The 19,652-nt window shown below is 41.9% G+C and overlaps 1 protein-coding gene across 1 annotated transcript; it reads left to right on the forward strand.

Moving 5' to 3' along the window:
- Positions 1–253: 253 nt before the first annotated feature.
- IFT57 (intraflagellar transport 57) lies at positions 254–19,311 on the forward strand. The gene is made up of 11 exons (XM_054387870.1): positions 254–450; positions 2,506–2,668; positions 6,751–6,869; positions 8,033–8,123; positions 10,077–10,145; positions 10,943–11,065; positions 12,961–13,032; positions 13,783–13,914; positions 15,798–15,860; positions 17,851–17,917; positions 19,133–19,311. The coding sequence occupies exons 1-11, from the start codon at positions 254–256 to the stop codon at positions 19,309–19,311; spliced, it is 1,275 nt and encodes a 424-aa protein (XP_054243845.1).
- The last annotated feature ends 341 nt before the right edge of the window (positions 19,312–19,652 follow it).

The raw sequence follows: 19,652 nt of genomic DNA on the forward strand, positions 1-19,652 counted from the left end.
CGAGGCAACCTCTGAATCTTCGGCACAGAGAGCCCTGCTGAGGCGGGCCCTGCCCCTGTGGAGACTCGCGGAGCGCTGATTGGAGGCTAACTCGCCATGGCGCGTCGCCATTGGTGGCTCGCACCGTACAGAGGCGGGTTCTTGTCGCCTCTGGAGTGTATGATTGGACCGGAGAAATTATGTGAGACCGAGACCGGTGGCGATTGGTTGGGCTGGTTGTCTTGGTTACAGGCTGCGGCGTGGTGGCTCCAAGATGGCGGAGGAAGCTAGTGGGGGCAGCGGGGCGCGGCGCGGGGCGGCGGAGCGGGATGAGGAGGGAGCGGCAGCGGAGCGGGGCCCGGGGGCTGCCTACCACATGTTCGTGGTGATGGAGGACCTGCTGGACAAGCTGAAGTTGCTGAATTACGAGGAGGAGGCGCTGCGGCGCCACAACATGCGACCGATCTCCAGGTGCCCCTTACCCGCTCAACCAGGCGGCCGAGGAGGGTCCCGGGGAGGGCAGCGGCGGCGGCTGGGACCAGGGGGCCGCGTCGTAAGAAGCTCCACGCATGAGGGGGCACAGCGGGACCCTCAATCAGACACATAGCGAGGCCATCAGAAAGGAATCCCAGAGACTTGGGAAGGAAGGGTGACTCTCAGATGGCCAGATTCTAGGGTCGTCAAAAGCAGTCCGTTTCATTGATTCGTAGGTTTGTAGAATGGTTTGGGTTGGAAGGGACCCTAAAGATCATCTAGCTCCAATCCCCCTGCCATGGGCAGGGACACCTTCCACTACACCATGTTGATCAAGGCCTCAACCTGGCCTTGAACACCTGCAGAGAGGGGGCACCCACGACCTCCCTGGGCAATCTGTTGCAGAGTCTCACCACCCTCACTGTAAAGAATTTCTTTGCAATATTCAGTAATAATATTTCAATAATATTAATTTCTAATATTCAATAATACTTCAATTTCATAGCTTACAGTATATTTTGGAAGCCTTCAAAAGAACAAGTCCCTCTAAAGGTTGAGATGTGATCACTAAATAGTCACTTGAACTTCCCTGCCCCCAATAGTTTACTGGAGTTGAGTATTTTCATGCCAGCGTATCTGTGCAAAAAAAAAAAAAAAAGAATTCTGCCCTAATATAATTTGTTGTATTCAGGATAATTATTTGTGATCCATGAGAGAATGATCAGAGGAAGAGACCTGCCATATGAAGAAAGGCTGGGACAGCTTGGTTTCGTCAGCCTTGAGAAGAGTAGACTTAGGGAGACCTTATTACCATGCAGCGGTACATCAAAGGTGGCTACCAAGAAGATGGAGACTCCCTTTTCACAAGGAGTCACATGGAAAAGACAAGGCATAATGGGAAAAATTTACTCACCGGGAGAAGAAAATAGTTCCCCATGATAACAGTTAGACATTGGAATCATCTCCCAAGGAAAGCAGTGGATTCCCCTACACTGGTCAGTTTGAAGACTCAGATTGACAGGGTGCTGGACCATCTCATGTCACTTCTACTATCACCTAGAAAGGTGATCCTTGAGGTGCATTCCAACTTGGCATTCTCTGATTCTGTGTATTTGTAATGGGGCTCAAATCCATTGCTTTAATGTTGTTGTTATTTTTTTCATTTTGTTTCATGTGAGGGGTACTTTTTTCTTAAAATATGATGGGAAACAGGACACTTGGGAAGTGGGACCTATGTGGTCCCAACATCCACCTGCCCAAAAGATCTTCAAACCCCTCTCTCAGTTTCAAGCAGTCTCCATGGCAGCTGTCACACACTTAAGCTTTCTAAAAGCAACAGTTTGGAAGGGGATAAAAATCTTGTTAAATGTTGTGCCCAGCTCATGGTATTCCTACTTTGACAGCAGTGTGCTTGCCATTAGTAGTCAGAAGACATCTTGTATCATGTCAGACTACAAAGTATGTCATTAGCAGAGGTCACCAAGAAGCTGTTAGGGGACTGGAACATCTGACTTATGAGGAAAGACTGAGAGAATTAGGTTTTTTCAGTCTGGAAAAGAGCAGATTGAGAAGAGATCTCGTCAATGATGATCAGCATTTAAGGAGTGGGTGTCAGGAGGATGGGAGCAGTCTTTTTCAGTGGTGCCCAATGACAGGACAAGGGATAATGGACATACATACAAACATAAGTTTCATCTAACCATGAGGAGGACCTTCTTTAATTTAAGGGTAGTGGAGCACTGGAATAGGCTGCCCAGATAGGTTGTTGAGTCTCCATCTCTGGAGACATTCCAAACCCACCTGGACATGTTTCCTGTGTGACCTGGAGTCGATGCTTTCCAGGAGTCCCCTCCCCTACAGTACTGTGTAATAGTGGATGGAAAAGCTGCCTGTAGAAAACGTAGTCTGCTGTGGTTGTCTGTGAAACTAGACATCTGAATTTAGCTCATATGGGTCACTCACTGACAAAGTCAGTTAAAGGAGATGCTTTCTAGCTTGTGCTGTCCTTCAGAACCTCAAAACACTGACGTTTTTTCCCTCCTTTTTAAACAGGCACTACTTTGCGCTGCCCACAAACCCTGGTGAGCAGTTCTTTATGTTTTGCACTCTTGCTGCCTGGATGATCACCAAAGCAGGACGTCCCTTTCAGCAGCCCCAGGAATATGATGACCCCAACGCTGTGATATCAAACGTGCTCTCAGAAGTGCGCTCCTTTGTAAGTCCTGACCATGCTGTTTCCCCAAATCTGTTTCAAGCTGGTGCAGCACCCTCAGAAATAACAGTCATGCCATGCTACTTCTCCTTTCTGATTATCTTCCCAAGGGCTGGACAGACTTCTCCTGTCTATGAGTTTGTGCTATGTTAACTAGTTAATCAGAAGTTTATTCGGTCTATGCCTGCTTGCTAAGTTTTTGGCACTACAAAAATAGTGTTATTATATTTTAGATGATTCCAACTATTATTATTATTATTGTTACTGTTATTATTCCATAGTCTGTTAAATGGATTAAATCATGCTTCAGGAAAGGGACTTTTTACAAGGGCTTGTAGTGAGAGGTAATGGCTTTAAGCTGGAAGAGGGTTAATTTAAACTGAATATTAGGAAGAAGTTCTTTACAGTGAGGGTGGTGAGACTCTGGACAGGGTTGCCCAGGGAGGTTGTGGAAGTTGTGTTCTGTTCCCTGGAAATGTTCAAGGCCAGGCTGGATGGGGCCTTGAATAATCTGGTCTAGTAGAAGGTGTCATTGCCCATGGCAGGGGGTTTGGAACTAGATGATCTTTGAGGTTCCTTCTGACCCATCAACCTACAAGAAAGGAGGATCCAGGAACTATAGACCTGTTAGTCTGACCTCGGTACCAGGGAAGATCATAGAGCAGGTCATCTCAGGCACCATTGCATGCCATATAGAGAACAACCAGGCCCAGTCTGCATGAGTTTATGAAGGGCAGGTCCTGCCTGACCAACCTGATCTCCTTCTATGACAGGATGACCTGACTGCTGGATGAGGGAAAGGCTGTGGGTATTTTCTACCTAGACTTTCGAAAAACCTTTGACACTGTTTCCAACAGAATTCTGGTGGACAAATTGGCTGCTCATGGCTTGGACAAGCACAGGCTCTGCTGGATAAGGCACTGGCTTGAACAGCCCAAAGAGTGGTGGCAGCCAGTCACAAGTGGTGTTCCTCTGGGTCAGTGTTGGGACCACTTCTGTTTAACATCTTTGTTGATGACCTTGATGAAGACATAGAATGTGTCATCAGTAAGTTCACAGGTGACACCAAGTTATGTTGGGAGTGTTGATCTGCATGAGGGTAGGGAGGCTCTACAGAGGGACTTGGATAGCTTGGATCAATGGCCAGTGTTAATGGGATGAGCTTCAACAAGGCCAACTGCCAGGTCCTGCACTTGGGTCACAACAACCCCAAGCAATACTATAGGCTTGGGGAAGTGTGGCTGGAAAGCTGTCTGGCAGAAAGGGACCTGGGGGTTCTAATCAAGCATCTGAATATGAGCAAGCAGTGTGCCCAGGTGGCCAAGAAAGCCAATGGCAGCCTGGCTTGTATCAGAAATGCTGTGTCCAGCAGGAGTAGGGAGGTGATTGTCCCCTTGTCCTCAGCTCTGGTGAGGCCACACCTTGAGTATTATGTCCAGTTTTGGGCAGCTCAATACAGGAGAGATGTGGAGGTGCTGGAGTGAGTGCAGAGGAGGGCAATGAAGCTGGAGAAGGGTCTGGAGAATAAATCTTATGAAGAGCAACTAAAGGAGCTGGAGCTGTTTAGTTTGGAAAAGAGGCGGCTGAGGGGAAACCTCATTGCTATCTACAACTACCTGAAAGAATATTGTAGAGAGGCTGGTGCTGGTCTCTTCTCACAGGTAATTAGTGACAGAAGAAGAGGGAATGGCCTCAAGCTGTGACTGAGTAGGTTTAGGCTGGACATTAGGAAAAAATTTTTCACAGAAAAGAGTGGTCAGGCATTGGATTGTGCTGCCCAGGGAGGTGGTTGAGTTGCCAACCCTGGATGTGTTTAAAGGTTGTTTAGATGTGGTGCTTGGGGATATGGTTTAGGGGTGAACTGTAGAATAGGCTTATTGGTTGGACTTGGTGATTCTGAGGGTCTTTTCCAACCTGAATGTTTCTGTGATTCTGTGACCATTGCTGGCTCATGTTGAGTTTTTCATCAACTGACACCCCTCAAGTGCTTTCAAGCACTGCTTTCAAGCTGCTTTCAAGCCACTCCTCGCTATATTTTTTTCCTCAAATTGCATTGCCCCAAGTGCAGGACCTTGCACTTTTCCCTGTTGAACTTCATGAGGTTGGCTTGGGCCCACCCCATGCCTGTCCCAAGTCCCTCTGGATGGTATCCCTTCTCTACACTGTGTCACCTGGACCACACATCTTTGCATCATCCACAAACTTGCTGAGGGTGCACTCAATCCTACTGTCTGTGGGATTTTGTCCATGCTGACAAAGGTGTTAAACACTACTGACCACTGAGGCACAGCAATTGTCACTGGTCTCCATTTGGACATTGAGCTGTTGACTGCAACTGTGTGGCCATCCAGCCAATTCCTTATGCAGCCAGTGGTCCACTTCTCAACTTCATGCTTTTCCAGTTTGGTGACCAGGATGTCATGTGGGACATGGGATTTCACCCCAGAACAAGTGCAAAATCCTGACAAGCTGGTGAAATGTCTGGAAAAAAGTCTGCTGTCAGCCCAGAAGTTCCTGAGAGACAGAAATTGCTGTGATGTGCTGATGCCTGGTCCGTGCCTATCGAGTGCTCAGAGGCAAGAGGAGGTCTCTGGACCTATAGGCAGACTGGTAGGCCCTGTGGCTACTCAGGCCCAAACAGCAGGCATGGCAGTTGTTCCAGAGAAACCAGCCTGTGCCAGTATCAGCTACCCCTGTATGGAAAAAGAAACCTGCAAGGAAAGTAGCTACTCTGGCAAAGGATGAGGATGAATCAAGGTCATCACAGGAACAAGAGGAAGAGCCAGGAGTGGTCACTCAGTCTTTATCTCTGGCTTTGGAAGATGGCCAAGGACAAATGGTGGATGAAATGTTTAGCAGGCTCTGGCAGTGTGAGGGAAGACTTTCTTCCTTTGTCCAGGCCTGTGTTTCAGCTGTGGAGGAACTGTCTCATCAACTCAAAGAGAACATGTCCTATTCCCCACCTGTATGGTCCTGTGTTTCAACCATGAGGAGGAGGCACTTCCCTGGCCAAGGGAGAGAATCTGGGAGGTAGCCTCTGGTTTTTTTCACTTGAGTGACAATGGAGAGGACATGAGGAAGTGGGATGGAAAACCCACTTCAATCCTAGCTGCACAAGTACACCAATTACAGGGGAATTCTCCCCTGAAGAATGATGCCTCAGTTTCCAGTGGAAAGTCACCAAAAAAGGGCAGATGGAATGATACTGCTTCTGAACATCCTGAAGGGACTTTCAAAGCGTCTTCACGAGATGCAAGTGATTCCAGTCAGAATTAGAGGGGCCCTGCTTCCAACCAGATGGAGGAGTGGGACAACTGGATATATTGGACTGTATGGATCAGATGGCCTGGCAGCACGTTGATCGTTGAACCCACGAGAGTCTAAAGCTTTAGTAGATGCAGGTGCACAGTGTACTGTGATGCCACCAAACTACAAGAGGTGGAACCCGCCTGTGTTTCTGGTGTGACAGGGATCCTGACAGCTGGATGTGCTGGAAGCTGAGCACCAGAATGCAGGCCACAGTTTGCTTTCACTTGGAGGGGTGGAAGGAGTCACTGAAATTGATTGTCCCGGGGGTACAAACACAGCCCCACTGTTTGGGCTGGTCATGGACTGATCCAGACCGTACTGAAACAGGGTGGAGCTCCAGAGCATCTGCAGTGAGAAGAAGTCTTCTGTATACTGCAAAGTGATCTCATTTTGAGTGAGAATGGACAGTGAATGATGTATGTTGCAATATGTTAATTGCTGCTGGGCATGATGTAGATGGTACAGAATAACGGGTGGAGAATGTCATGGGTTTAGCCAATTGAATCTGCTGATGAATATTCAATACCATGCTGATGTCATCTCAACCCAGGTTGGGGCTTTTCGGTGTTGCTTTCCCTCCTATCTGTGTGTGGGGTACTTGTTTGTGAAAGCAGACTGTGTTAAACCAGCACAATTATAGAGAGCTGAGTAGAATTATATAGAATATAATCATATCTTCATACACAATGGACACTTGGGTTTTAGTGTAAAAAATCTTGTTCTCTTCCTGAGATTGATGGGTAGCCATTAGTAATCAATATGTCTCTTTGTTTTAGGGAAGGCCTGTGGATTTTCCTCCTTCAAAATTAAAGGCAGGTTATGGAGAGCAAGTGTGCTATGTTCTTGATTGTTTAGCTGAGGAAGCCCTGAAATACACTGGCTTTAGCTGGAAAAGGTATAGTACACTTTTAAACATCTTACCTTGTGCTTGTTTTCCACCAAAATGTAATTGTAAAGACAAAGCATAGTAATAACTACAGATGTGCCACTTGATTTTCATGAGATGCAAAATTCGGTTAGGCTGGAAACAGTTATTACCAGCAAGGATTCATAGAATGGTTTGGGTTGGAAGGGAACTTAAAGACCATCTAGTTCCAGCCTCCCTGCCATGGGCAGGAGCACTTTCCATTAGACCAGGTTGCTCAAGGTCTGAATGGATGACTTCGGGCTGTCAAAAGACTTAGCTCAATAATAACTTTTGCCTCATGAACTTTTTTGGGTCATTTTCTTATGCATAACTGCTTGTTAATCTGACGGTTGAAACATTCAATGTCCTTTTATATCCTAACATGTTGCCAAGGGGGCTGGCTCATGGCTGCCCCTTCCATAGAGGTGTTCAAGGCCAAGTTGGATGAGGCCTTGAACAACCTGGTCTAGTGGGAGTGTCCCTGCCCATGGCAGGGGAGTTGGAAGTAGATAGTCTTTAAGGTTCCTCCCAACCCAAACCATTTTATAAATCTATCAATAGTTAATTAATTGACCTCTTCATTTAGAGGTATGCATGGTGTGTGATCATGTTAAAGGTAGGCTACAGCAACTCTGAGTATTTAATCCAAAGGAAAATTTAGGAGAAGTTAGATGACAGATAATTCCAAGTATATGAAGATTTCTTTAGAAGTGTTATTTGGTTCCTTCCCTCTGATGGATTTTGAAATGAATATAGCAAAGTAATTTCTACTTTGGAAATATTTCCTTGTTACTTCTGTTTAGTATAGAAATTCCACTGCAGGCTGAAAATCAGTCTGTGGTGACTTGCACTTGAATTTTAAGAGATTAGACCAAAAGAGAAAAGAAATCAAAATTTACTCCCCAGATGTATGAATGTAGTGTACTGCTTGTCACAATAACTTAGCCTTGCTTTTAAGACACTCTACCATAAACGAAGACTTTTAAGGCTGAGTGTTAATTTTATTTAAGTACTCAAGACACTAATCACTGTCTAGTTGTATTTCACATTATCCATGCTTCCCATGGAATGTTGTGTTTGCTTAGGAACAATGTACAGTATTTCCAGTTTGCTGTGTTTAAAAGCTCTGTTGTTCATTGAACTGATTTCAGGCCAGCGTATCCCACGGAAGAGCTAGAAGAAGAAGAAATAACAGAAGATGATGCAGAATTAACACTTAGTAAATTGGAAGAAGATGTTGCAGTAGGTTTACCTGACTACTTTTGATTATATTTATATTGGTCAGCTATGAGCAAATTTTCACTTGCTCCTTATTTGGTTTGGTTTTGAGAAGCCTTTTCTGTTAGCTGCTCAGTCACCCTTTTGCCCTGCATCTCCATTCCTGCATCGTCAGCTTCTCTGCAGAGTTTTTTGCTTCCTTTCAGATAAGTTCGTTAACTCTTCAGGCCAGAGCATATCTTCTTATGTGCATTTATAATACCAATTCATTTGTATACAACCTGAGATCTCTTCCTTTAATAGTCACAGAATCCTATCGTGGTGGGGGTTGAAAGGGACCTCCGGAGATTATCCTGTCCAGCCTCCCTGCTAGGGCAGTGTCACCCACAGCAGGTTGCTCAGGATCACAATGTCTTGGTGGGTTTGGAATCTCTCCAGAGAAGGAGACTCCACAACTTCTCTGGGCAGCCTGCTCTGGGGCTCCAGCACCCTCACAGCAAAGAATTTTCTCTTCATCCTCAGATGGCACCTCCTGGGTTCTGGTTTCTGCCTGTTACCCTTTGTCCTGTCACTGGGTATCGCTCAGAAGAGTCTTGCCCCCCACCCTTTAACTCTTGCTGAGCATTGAGAAGATCCTCTCTTTGGCCATTCTTCTCCAGGCTAAACAGCCCCAGGTCTCTCAGCCTTTCATCCTCACAGAGATACTCCAGGCCTCTCAGCATCTTTGTAGCTTCTGCTGGACTCTCTCCAATAGTTCCCTGTCCTTGAACTGGGGAGCCCAGAACTGGACCCAGTCACTGCAGACATGACCTCAGTAGGGCAGAACAGAGAGGGAGGAGAACTTCCTTGATCTGCTTGCCACATTCTTAATGCACTCTTGGAGACCATTTTCCTTCTTGGTCATGAGGGTACATTGCGAAATTTGTAGTTAATGGAAAGTGCAGTGGAATCTAACCATACTTTTTATAGCTCCTAATGGTTCTACAGGAATTAATTATATGTTGTAATTTTTTCCCTAGTCCATTGTTTCTGCCAAATATATCAATATGTCCTGGGTGTATTAGCTCTATCTGGAATTGAATTTAGCAGTATTTCCAGTAGTTAAATGCTAATGGTGAGGTTCATTGATTATTCTTCTGGTTTTGATTCTGGAATAAAATTTGAGGCTGACAGAGACAAGTCTAGTTCTGTAAATGCTGGGGAACCGAGTAGCCAGCAGCAGCCAGTAAGGCTGGGTGTGCACAGCTGGGTTCCTCAATTCTGATAGCTGATTGTGTTGTTGTTACGGTAGTGTTGTGATATGTTATTCTAATATAATAAACGGGTGTTGTCCATTTAGCACAAGGTAGTCCCAGTCTACTCACCATTTGTGTCTTGGAAATATTTGGGAACTAGGGGCCACACATGCCAGAAGAAAATAAAATGGTCCCTGTTATTAGAAACTAGGGAAGGCAAAGGCGTAAGTTCCCAAGACTTGTTGCAGCTTTCATGATTTGTCTGGAAAAGAGGTGGGTGATGACGTTTGACTTTGGTGGAAAAAATGGGTAACAGAATGGGTACAAGAAAGCTGGGAAGGGACTTTTTACAAGGCCTTGTAGGGATAGGACGAGGGGTAATGGGTTTGAGCTGGAAGAGGGTAGATTTAGACTGGGCATTAGGAAGAAATTCTTGACAGTGAGGGTGGTGAGACACTAGAACAGGTTGCTCAGGGATGTTGTGGATGCCCCCTCCCTGTAGGTGTTCAAGGCCAGGTTGGATGAGGCTTTCAGCAAGCTGGTGGATGATCTAGATGATCTTGAAGGTTCCTTCGATCCAAACCATTCTATGATTCTATGAATCTGTTATTGCAGACTTCATACCTTCTTTTGTTCAGAAATACAGAATTTAATGCTTCTTGTCCTGTGCTCCTGCAAAATGAAATTCTGGTGGAAGATTGTGCAATACTTACTGATGTCTTACTTTGCAACTTTCCTTCAGGAAGAAGAGTCGGACAGTGAAGAAAATTTTATTGACCTGAATGTTCTAAAGGCACAAACATACAGATCAGTAAGTTGTTACTGAGTGGTCTTCTCTTGAGAGACGTTTGTACCTGTAGCATGAATTTATTTCTGTGGGATTCAAATCTGAAAATCCTTTTATAGTCTAAGCTTGGGGGAAAAAAAAAACAATCCAATTAAATTGAATCAGCTTATTTTAAAATAAAAATGTGCAGCCAGATTCTAAGCTGATACAAGTGTGGGAGTGCTGGAAACATTTGCAAGAAATATTTGCAGAGACTTTTAAGGAAGCATAGTGTTAATTTATTGAATATTTTAATTCTCCCCTGCTATTTCTTGAATATATTATAATTCAGGGTTGATTTAGATTGGGTGTTAGGAAGAAATTCTTGGCAGTGGGGGTGGGGAGACACTAGAAAAGGTTGCCCGGGGAGATTGTGGATGTCCCCTCCCTGTAGGTGTTCAAGGCCAGATGGGTTGAGGCTTTGAGCAAGCTGGTTTAGTGGGAAGTGTGTCCCAGCCCGTGGCAGGGAGGTTGGAACTAGATGATCTTTAAGGTCCCTTCCAACCCAAACCATTCTGTGAATCTACGAATTTCTCGCTAAATACATTTCATTCTTTTCAAATTTAAATGTGATGAGAAGATACATTTATTTGAATTCCTAATTATTTTTTAACTTCAAAGAAAGCCATTGAAGACAACTGTTACATTAGTAGTCTTGACCATTCTGGATATAAATATTTTTCTGAATAAGTGCACTGCCAGCCATTGTAACATGATTTCTAACAGTTCTAACTCTGCATAGTGTTTATATTTTGTTCATAAACTTTGTGATTTTTGGACAGGACATGAATGACACAGCAAAGCAAGAAGAGATTTTACAGTCCACGACAGATGCAGCAGAGTGGAATCTGGAAGTGGAACGTGTGCTTCCACAGCTGAAAGTTATAGTCAGGACTGACAATAAGGTGTGTAAGATTTGCATTGTACACATGGTGAATGAAGTGTGATTTCAGTCACTGGTGTTTACTTTCCATCTACAAGCTTTTTATCTTTTGTTATGTCAAGAATTGTCAATAATGGGCACTCCAGTGCTATTTGTATGAACCTTAGAAGCAATAATTTTCAGTAGGGCTTTTTTTTCTGATCTTATCGCAGGATCATAGAACAGTTTGGGTTGGAAGGGATCTTAAAGGTCATCTAGTTCCCACCCACCTGCCCTGGGCAGGAAGACCTTCCACTAGACCAGGATGCTCAAGGTCCCATCAAACCATTGTATATTGTATAAGAGTGTTTTTTTTCTGCTACTCCCTGGGCAACTTATTTCTGTATAATTTATTTTCATACATTTGTTCTGTGGAAACTTCTGAAATTGTTCCAGTCTATTCATATTTGCTCCTCCTTATTCTCCTTCCCCTGCATGTTGCTTTAGCAGTTTGCCTCTGTCTGGAATATCTAGAACCCCCAGCTTTGTAAGGCCCAAGTTCACCTTCTTTGAAATGATGCCTGCAGTTTTTTGATAATCCATAGTGTTCCTGAGCTGTTTCTTGTCTCTCTTAGTGTTTATCTGATAGGTCTGTGTCTCTGTAGGCTTTTTTTCCCCTCCCCCTTTTCCATATCATCCCATTTTGGCAAAGTCCTGGTTCAAATAACTGTACTGATAGAAACATTCTTCCACTCCACATGCCTTATCCAATAGTGTTTGCTTCTTGTTACTGCCTCTGTTATTGTTTGTCAGTCAGATTTGTGTCTCTCTATGTTCTGCTTTCCATCCTTTTTGACAAGACCCTTGATCAGATAATCTTACTGAAGTGAATTTTCAACTTCCAAGTATCCTTAGAGTGCCTATTTTACAAGAAAATCTCCTAAGGTTTGATTTTAAGTGCTAAAGATTTATTAATGTCACTTTTAACACCCAGACCAGTACAATGCCAAAAGCTTTAAAACGTTTAAAATATTTTTTAGCATGGTCAGAAACCTGATCCTGAAGTAGCAGTATTTCTGCAGTGCTGCTGCTCTGCTTCATTTTGAACTCAGAGTCTGTCTGCAGCTGTGTTTTGGATCTGGGGGATGTAAAAAATTTGCATTGATATAGAAGCATTTGTGATAAAGCTTAGGAATTGAAATTGATTTCTGAGTAAAAGTTACTTACTTATCAAGTTAAACCAGCACTTTTTCTCATCCCACATAGAATCATAGGATCATTAAGGTTTGAAAAGACCTCTAAGATAATCAAATCCAGCCTTTACTCAACATCTTCATGACCATTAGACCATGTCCCAAACTGCCACATCTACTTGTTTTTTGAACACTAGAGTCCATGTATGTTTTCCCTCCTAATCAAAAATCAGTTTAAGCATTTCTCCTCTTTCATTTCTTTCTGTTCTCCTGATAACAGTAAGGGCTAAGTAGAAAGGGAAGATCTGATAGTCTGGAACTGGTAGGTGTTGGGCATTTGAAGCACTCATTTTATTTATGAGCTATTGCTAGTGCAGCTATAATCAATATTTTCAGTATTTGTGCCTGCGGTTTTTTTCTAGCAGAAATAGTTCCATGGAGACAGACTCTAAATATCTAAAGTCTCTAATAGTTCCATCAAGCAGACTCTAAAAAGCACAGCTACTGTGGGGTATCAGTGAGGATGTCAGGGCTTGTTTATGGATCTGAGTGTCACATGTGACATTTAGGAGGTTTATAAATTGAGTGGCATTAAGCAAGTGCCTCTGGGTATGAGCATGGCAGGGGCAGAATGATACACAGCAACAGCAGAACAGAGAACAGCCCCTGCCTTGCTACTGGCCTTGGTTTAATAACAAGAGGAAATATAAAAGTTGTACTTACCTCTGTTTTACTTACTTTTTAGGACTGGAGGATTCATGTAGATCAGATGCATCAGCATAAGGAAGGAATTGAATCTTCTTTGAATGAAACTAGGGTATGTCTTGTATGAGCAGAGTACTTCACTGACCTATCAGTATTTTCATTTACTTTTTCATTTGATATTAAGAACTATTTTTTTTTCTTCATTTTATTTGTAAAACTAAAAAGGGAAACATATGACAGTGATAACTAGGGACACTGGGACTGGCAAAATATCTTGTGACAAAGAGCTGGGTAAAATATCTTGAGATAAAGAGTTGTGCAGGTGGGAACTAACAGAGTTCATTAACTGTAAGTTATTATGTGCATTATAAGTGCATCCTGATTACAGAAGGCAAAAGAGAATAATACAATATACAAACTAACCCTCCCCCCCCCAAAAAACACAATGCAATCTGAAAATAAACGCTGATATAAACCCCAAAATCTTGTCAGATACTGGTGCTAGAGTAAATTACTGACATTGACGTTTGTAATTGATTGAGGGGAGGAGAATGATTTATAGTCTCACAGAATGATTTGGGTTAGAAGAGACCTTAAAGACCATCTAGTTCCAACCCCCATGCTGTGGGCAGGGGCACCTTCCATGAGACCAGGTTGCTGAAGGCCTCAATGTGATAAAGGTGGGAATAAGTGTGGAGGTGGGCAAACACATTAGGAATCATTTTTTTCTTGGTTAAATGTAGCTTTTCTGTACTATTTCTCTCACTTACAGGTTTCCATCCCCTTTCTTAATTCCAGCACCATTTTAATACTCTTTGCATACTATCTGTATACTGTCAAACTACAGAATATGATTTTCTAGGGTTACCTCGACAAACTGCATAATGAAATCAGCAAAACATTGGAAAAGATCAGCAGCAGGGAGAAGTACATCAACAATCAGCTGGAGCACTTGGTCCAAGAGTACCGTTCAGCGCAAGCCTTGCTGAGTGAGGTAATGAACTCCTGATGTTGCCTTCTCTAGTATTAACTGGTTATGAAGTGAAGCTGAAGGCAAAGAAGACTTGGAGGAGTTCATAGAATCATAGATCAGTTTGGGTTGTAAGGGACCTTCAAGATCATCTAGTTCCAACCCCCCCTTACATGGCCAGGGGCACCTTTCCTATAAGACCAGGTTGCTCAAGGCCTCGTCTAACCTGGCCTTGAAAATCTCCAGGGAGTATCCACAACCTCCCTGGGTAACTTGTTCCAGTGTCTCACCACTTTCACTGTAAAGAATTTCTTCCTAATATCCAGTCTAAATCTACCTTCTGTGAATTCTGCTGTTGGATATAAAGCAGAGGAAATGTTGATTGGCTGTCAAATTATATAGTTTTCAAGCTAGGCTAGCAACTTTTATTCAACTGTTCCACAGGGGAAAGTAAAGGGGTTTTTGCCTGATTATTATGTAAATCCATTGCCAATCTTCAACAGCTAGTAAATTGCTAGTTCTGCTCTCTGTGAATTTCACACATCTGTGGTGAGTTGAAAACTACAGTCTCAGTCCAGCATTCATCTCTTATATTGATCACTCCTACTAATGTGCACAAAGCACTGTGATTACTTCTCTACTTCTTTTAGTTTTTATGCCAGCAGAGTGCCGTTTGGGAAGCTTTTTGAACACAGAATCACAGAATTGTTGTAGTTGCAAAGACCTTGAAGATCATCATGTCCAACCATCAGCCTAACACCACCATGGCCATTAAACCATGTCCCAAAGTGCCATGTCCACATGTTTCTTGAATACTTTTAGGAATGGTGACTCAAGCACCTCCCTGGGCAGCCTGTTCTAATGCCTGACCACTCCTGCAGGAACAAAATTTTTCCTAACATCCAACCTAAACCTCCCTGGCACAATTTCAGGCCATTTCCTCTTGTTCTATCATGTGATAGTGTGGAGAATGAGACTGACTCCCACCTCGCTCCAGCCTCCTTTCAGAGAGTTGTAGACAGCAATGAGGTCTTCCCTCAGCCTCCTCTTCTCCGAACTAAACAACCCCAGTTCCCTCAGCTGCTTCTCCTCAGACCTGTTCTCCAGACCACTCACCAGCTTTGTTGCCCTTCTCTGGACACCTCAATGTCCTTTTTGGAATCTCCACTCCCACTCAAAAACTGAACCCAGTATTGGAGGTGTGGCCTCACCAGTGCCCAGCGGAGGGGCACAATCACTTTCCTCCTCCTGGTGGCCACACTATTGCTGATCCAGGCCAGAATGCTGCTGGCCTTCTTGGCCACCTGAGCTCACTGCTGGCTCACGTTCAGCCAGCTGTCAACCAGTAGCCCTATGTCTTTTTTTGCCACTCTGCCTCAAGCCTGGCACATTCATGGGGTTGTTATGACCCAAGTTCAGGATCTTCTAGTTAGGAGACCTATATAAACTACAATTTGGCTAGCTCTCAGATTTGTGTCTGTGACATTAAAACAAGGCTAACAGGATTGACCCCTGTGCTTTCTGTTTACATTACTGTTTAACTTTAGGAAAACTTCAAAATAGTAATTCGTTGTTGATGAAGGAAAAACTCTAGGTTTCAGGATTCAATTCTGTGCATTTTGGCAAGGTTTGCTTATGTTTATTTCCTCATGTAAATTATTAGAAAACATATTTTTTATTGTGTATATATTAATTTTTTAAACAGTTTTGTATTTTTGAATAATAAGTTATTACAAGGGCTGATGTTTCAATCCTGCCCTCATATGTGTAGTGATGTAAACATCACTGGGATTTTGTGGGAGAGTTTCTGCAAGTGGGATATACAAGAGCAAGTTCTCATGTTTTCTGAGCTATATGAACATATCTCTTGAGCCTTTCTCATTACAACAAAAACTGTTTCTTTCTAGGCCAAAGATAAGTACCAAGAGGGAAGTGGAGGAGTAACTGAAAGGATTAAAGTGCTTTCTGAGGTAAAACACATCTTCACCTATTTTCTTTTCCTTATTTTAAAACAATCTCCTAAAAGCTGGCATTTAGTGTTTGCAGTTTTATGAACCCAGTTCTTTCTGCTTTGTTTTCATGTTAAAGATTAATCTGCTTAGTGGAGCAGTGTAGTCCAGTCCCTAAACTTAAAAATCAATCACAGCCTAGTTTTTTTTGTTTGGTTGGTTTGTTTTGTTTTGTTTTTAACTGGTGAATCTGGGCAAGTTATTGTGAGCTCTTCAATTCTTCAATTCCCCAGTTTATTAAAGAGAATAAACGTTCTGTATTTAATAACCTGTGTCCTGGAATTACTGAGGATTAATCAAGTCATGTCCATAAATTCTTGGAATAAGAAAAGCTTAGTTCTTAGTTAAAATTAACATTTTTTGGGGGAAAAAAGCAGTATTTGACTAATCGGTAACTTTTCCGTGCTAGGCAAATTATCTTAACACCTAAAACTGTTTTTCTGTGTTGTTGTTTTTCTTTAAATCAGAGAGATACAAAGAAAAATCCTAACTACCTCAATATCTTGACTGTTTCCTGGCTTTTTTAATCCCCTGACTCCTAACTGCTTCAGCATGTTAAGTGATTCATAGCATTTTATTTAGAATTTACTGCTTGATTTCCAACCCTTTGTCCGATTCAGAAATTATTTTTTGTAATGGCTTTGTTGTTTGGGTTTGAAAAACCCATTTTATGTATTAGATAATAAAGTGAAATAGTCACATAAAATAGATCACATGCTGGAAAAATCATATAAAAGTTATACAATCATATAAAAAGATCATATGCTGGAAACTGTAAAACAAGGTTGAGATGTTTTAGAATAGAATAGTTCAGTTGGAAGGGATCTCCAATGATCATCTAGTCCAGCAATTTAAAGGGAGTTTTCTAGCTGAATGCAGAATTCTGCAGAATTCTGCAGAATAAGAGTGTCTTTTTATTTCACTGTCAAAGGAAGTAAGTTTGAAAAGGAGAATACTTTATGATGCCTTCAGATTTATCATGTGCCTACTGTAGGTATGCAAGAACAATGCAGAGATGCAGTTGCAGATGCTGCTTTTATATTACTGAAAAGGCTTGTTGAAGCCTTAATGAAGGTTTTTTGTACTGTAGACAAAAATACTGAATTATTACCTAGACTGTACCTTAGAATCATATATTTGCATTTTCTTCATTGTCTACAGAGGCAAACTGGTCAGTAGAGATTCAGTGCTGAAATGCACTTTTATTCTTAATCCCTGCATTTCTGCTGTCACCTGCTGAAGTCCTGACACTTCCAGAAGGGTAGCTGGCATGGGGAGGGATGTTTTTCAAAGGTTTGTAGTGACAGGATGAGAGGGAATGGATTGAAGCAGGAAGAGGGCAGATATAGACTGAGTATTAGGAAGAAATTCTTTAGAGTGAGGGTGGTGAGACACTGGAACAGGTTGCCCAGGGAGGCCATGGATGCCTCCTCCCCGGAGGTGTTCAAGACCAGGCTGGATGAGGCCGTGAGCAACCTGGTCTAGTGGAAGCTGTCCCTGCCAATGGCAGGGTAGTTGGAACTTGATGATCTTTTAAGATCCCTTCCAACCCAAACCAAACTATGATTTGGGGAATCTTGGTCTATGGGAGGGACACTTACTCCCATCTTCCATCCAGCACCATGCTGCAATGCTTACACTGTTGTTTTTATTCGTTCGGGATGTACATAGCCTCAGTAACACAAACGGCCAACTTGTATTCTTTTTGCTGTCATCTTTACAAGAATTTATTGAAATTATTTTTTTCTTAATGTTTGAAAAGTTCCTTCCTATGCACAATTAAGACAGATTGGTTCAGATTTTTAACTAATGCAGTTGGGCAGCAGAGATTGGTTCAGTTTGGTTCATTTTTTTTTAAACTAATGTAGTTATTCAGCACAGATTTTTTTTGTTTTCTTTTTTTAACTTGACATTCATCTAGTTTAATTAAGAAAAAAATCTCTTTTTTAAGATTACAGAAGTATTAGAGAGGGTAAAGCAAGAAACTGAAGAGAAAGGAAGCAGCATGACTGATGGTGGTGAGTATGATTTTTGCTTCAAACCAAACATCCATTTTCTCAGTGACAAGTAGATGATTTGTCCTTTATTAAGGAAAAATAGTGACTAGTTTAAAATAACAATATAAAAATTTTAAAAGAAAATAATTTAAGAAATTTAAAATAATTAAGAAATTTAATTTAAGAAATTTAATTTAAGAAATTTAAAAGCAAATCTGGAGTTTAAACCTCTTTGAAAAGGATCTCTGTAGAAGGTAGAGATTCAGGATTTCCCCCTTTGGTAGATTATTCGTAGAAATCTTTTAAAGAAAAAAAAAAGGGGGAGGGGGTTTCCTCAAGCTCTTAAAAGGGGGCTGATTTATTGAATTATTTGCAATATTATTTATTATTATTGGCAGTAGATGTTAGATTTGCCAACTAAGGATGGCTGGAGTCAGTAAGAAAATTCATTTTGGTGTTTTGACGTCTGGATTTTTTTTAATATTTCACTTTAATGTCTATTTAAATTTGTCTCAGAAATTGAGATTATTTTTTTTCTCCTGGTAAATGAATTCTTTTGCAAACCTAGGAATATGAATGCAGAAATAAATTGCTGCATGTTACAGCAGGGCTAAATATGCAAGCTGCATCCATATTTAGCTGTATCCATCTTTAGCTGTACCCATACCAGCTAATTTACTTAGGCAGTTGTGAGTGTTATTGTTTAAGGAACTTTTATGCATCCTTGCTTTGGCTGTGAAGAAGCTACTTTCTTCCCTTGCAATATCTTTTTTGTATTGTTGCATGGCTAAGGGTCAGGATAAAATCTAGAGGCCAGAATTAAAATGAACAGCATCCTGAGGGTGATATTAGTGGGAAGTAAGGCATTAGACATAAAGTATGGAGCACAAAATGATCTTTCACAGATAAAATGACATCCTGCTGAATGTGTCTTCTGTTCTCTACCAAACCCCAGGTCAGGTATTGCAATGAGGCTTTAAGATGAAAAAAATAGATCATTGACAAACCTATCTTAATGTTGGTGCAGATCTCAGAAGACAGCAAAATCGTTATCACCCGTTTCTATCTTTGAAGTGTCTTGCATATTAAAAAGAATGTGTCAATACATTTGAGTCTTCAGAGTAGAACATCCTTTTGTTCATTGAACTCCTCAACTTTAAGGAGTGGATTATAACAATAATGCTTTTGTGTTAAGCAGATGACACAATTGCACTGTTTTTAATTTTGTTTGAACAGCTCCTCTGGTGAAGATTAAACAGGCCCTAACAAAGCTGAAGCAAGAAACTATTCAGATGGACATCCAGATTGGTGTAATGGAACACACATTACTCCAGTCAAAGCTGAAGGAGAAATCCAATATGACTAGAGATATGCATGCAGCAACCATTCCAGAAGCCATAGTAGGTGCCTATTAAAGTTGTTTGGAACTCACTTGGTTTGCCCAGAATACATTTTTCTACCATTTCCTTTTTTCTTAGTGTATAGGTTTGCTTGTGGTTGGTTTTGGTTTTGTTGGTTTTTGTTTAGTATTTTTGGGGGGGATCAGGGGGGGATGTTGTGGGGTTTCTTTTGTTTTTTTTTAACAAGATGTTTGTCATGCACTTCCAAGGAAGTAACAGGAATACTTGGGACTCAACATGGAGCCATGGTTAGTTTTGTGATGTAAAGATTTACTGCAGATCCTTTCCAAATACAGTAATAAATTCTTATTAAAATCTCCACTTCATTGGAGAATGTGATGCAGTATGAAAGTCCA

The sequence above is a fragment of the Indicator indicator genome, chromosome 1 (genome assembly GCF_027791375.1).
Source record: "Indicator indicator isolate 239-I01 chromosome 1, UM_Iind_1.1, whole genome shotgun sequence".
NCBI lineage: Eukaryota > Metazoa > Chordata > Aves > Piciformes > Indicatoridae > Indicator > Indicator indicator.